The sequence below is a fragment of the Crocodylus siamensis genome, chromosome 2 (assembly GCF_052110815.1).
Source record: "Crocodylus siamensis isolate JL-2025a chromosome 2, ASM5211081v1, whole genome shotgun sequence".
NCBI classification, from domain to species: domain Eukaryota; kingdom Metazoa; phylum Chordata; order Crocodylia; family Crocodylidae; genus Crocodylus; species Crocodylus siamensis.
This window is the reverse complement of record NC_143396.1, coordinates 166,141,551-166,144,050: the sequence shown is the minus strand read 5'-3', so window position 1 is coordinate 166,144,050 and position 2,500 is coordinate 166,141,551. Positions and strand designations below refer to the sequence as shown.

The 2,500-nt window shown below is 48.2% G+C and overlaps 1 protein-coding gene across 1 annotated transcript; it reads right to left on the bottom strand.

Moving 5' to 3' along the window:
• Positions 1–374: 374 nt before the first annotated feature.
• Positions 375–1,328, bottom strand: LOC149871079 (olfactory receptor 10W1-like). The gene has a single exon (XM_090034552.1). It carries the CDS (start codon positions 1,326–1,328, stop codon positions 375–377), a length of 954 nt encoding a protein of 317 aa, XP_089890678.1.
• Positions 1,329–2,500: the final 1,172 nt, after the last annotated feature.

The window sequence follows — 2,500 nt, the reverse complement described above, 5'->3', positions numbered from 1 at the left end:
AATAAGAATTAAAATGCTAAAACAGTACAAAGTAAATGTCACTGAATATAAGATTGAATGACATAGAAGCACAGGACTGGTTTTATTATTCATTGTCCCCTTTAATGCAATAAATTCCTGTATGGAGTATCAGAGAAAGTTGGTAGAACATTGCTGCTCTTATGAAGATTACAGATCCTTGGTACAGATTGTACATGAGAATGTAAACCTGGACTTCTGTAGCTCCCACTTTTGAGTCTTCCTTACTGCAATCATGTCTGAGAGGCCTGGGACTGAATGGGCCTTTCATCCCTCATGACCAAAGTGACTTGTGCCATGAGAAGAATGAGGTGGATTCACTGGGCAAAGTGATGGCTGGTAGACTGTGCCACTGATCAGTGGGATTCAGACTCCCCTAAGGACACAGGTTTCCACAGGGCTTTTCTCAGGGCTCCCTTCACCTCTCCATTCCTCAGGGTGTAGATGACGGGGTTCAGAATGGGTGTGCCCAGGGTGTACACTAGCGATAGCAGTTGATCTTGCTCTGGAGAGAAGCTGGAGCTGGGCCGCAGGTACACAAAGCCACAGCAGCCATACTGAAGCACCACCACCACCAGGTGGGAGGAGCAGGTGGAAAAGGCCCGGCGCCGGCCCTGGGTTGAGCGTATCTGCAGCACCGCACCTGCGATGAAAATGTAGGAAGCACAGATCAACACGAAGGGCACCAAGATGGCTGCTGTTCCAGCCAGGAAGACAGCTATTTCATGGGTCTCAGTCTTGGCACAGATGAGCCATAGCAGGGGTGGCACATCACAGAAGAAGTGCTGAATGCCGTGGGCTCCACAGAAGGGCAAGCTGAAGATCAGCACCACTAGCTCCAGGGCAAGGAGGAAACCGACCAGCAGCGAGGCTGCCACCAGGCATAGGGAGAGCTGCCACGTCATGATGAGGGTGTAGTGCAATGGGTGCCGGATGGCCACGTAACGGTCATAGGCCATGACAGCCAGCAGGAAGCAGTCAGCACCTCCCAGACCAATGAAGAAGAATATCTGTGCCCCACATCCCCCAAAGCTAATGGTCTTCCTGGTCTGCAGGGAGCTTGCCAACATTTGTGGGACAACAGCTGCTGTGTAGCAGAGCTCAACAACAGAGAGGGCCCCCAGGAAAAAGTACATGGGGGTATGCAGGCGGGAGTCTCCCCAGATGGCTGCCAGGATGAGCAGGTTCCCCGTCACTATGGCTGCATATATGATGGTGATGCCCAGGAAAAACAAGGCCTGCAGCTCTGGGCGGCTGGGGAAGGCCAAGAACACGAGCTCCTTTATCACTGTGTGGTTCCATGGGGCCATCGCTCCCAACAGCACCCTCACTTCTAGAAGGGAAGGGTGATGAAAAAGGAGAGTCAGAGGCTCCTGAAGATCGGCTGGTGTTGTAAGAAGTCAGGACAGACATGTAAGGAGCTGGCTCAGATCAAATGCATGCCAGCTGAGCCTTGAGCCTGGATTATACACAGCAAGGGTACATTTCTAGCATGTCTTGTGTCTGAAGAAGCTCTGCTTTTGGGTCCAAAATATGATTAACCTTTTATTCTCAATGCAGCTTCATTGGGCAGCAGCTGCTGTGTGGCATGGCAGAGTTGGTTAGGAGCATTCAAGCAGATGTATAAAACAGAAAAGCTAGAGATGGGAGATCTTGTGTTCACAACCAGGAGAATCTAAAACTGTGGTTCTAAACTTTTTCCGGCTCAAGGCACCCCTCCAAAACTTTTCAAAAAATGTATCAGCATCCCATTATATATATATATATATTTATATATAGAATATCATAAAATAAATATTGTAATTTTTATTAATTAATATGTTGGTAACTGTTTAGACATTATATTCACCCTACTGCACCATGTGCCTCCTACAAAGCCAGGTCGGGAAGCAGCTTTGGCAAGAGCAGAACAATTCCATCTGCCCTGTGTGCCTCTTGTTTCATGAGGCACGGTAGAGCTGAAATAAGAAGTGGCTGCATGAGAAAGCTGCCCCTGTCTGCATTACATTATGTGGGCAGATGCACTGCTTCTGCTGCAGCTCTTCCTGGTTCAGCCCCAATGTGCCTGGTGTCAGCAGCATCCGGAGATATATGCTGATTCATCAGATAGAACTGCCCCATGTGCCTCCATTTGCAAGGGCATGTCAGATCCAAATTAGGAAGAGCTACAGTAGGAAGGGTGCCCCTGCTTGCATAATGCATGCCATGTCTTTTGCTGGAGCTGCTTCTCAAAATAGAGGTGTGTCGGGCAATTTAAGCCCATGGCAATGGTGACCATGGCAGCAAAGCACCACTGGCGGATTCTTACAGCACCTGGAGATGCTGCATCATCCTGATTGAGTACCACCGATTTAAAACATTTTCAGGGTCTAGAGGAAAGCAAGAATTGAAACACTTTAAATGTCTTTGAAATGTTTCAAATGCTGCAAGCTTTTGAAATGTTCCAGGAGTGCTGAAGTGCTTTAAAATAATGTCCCTTGAA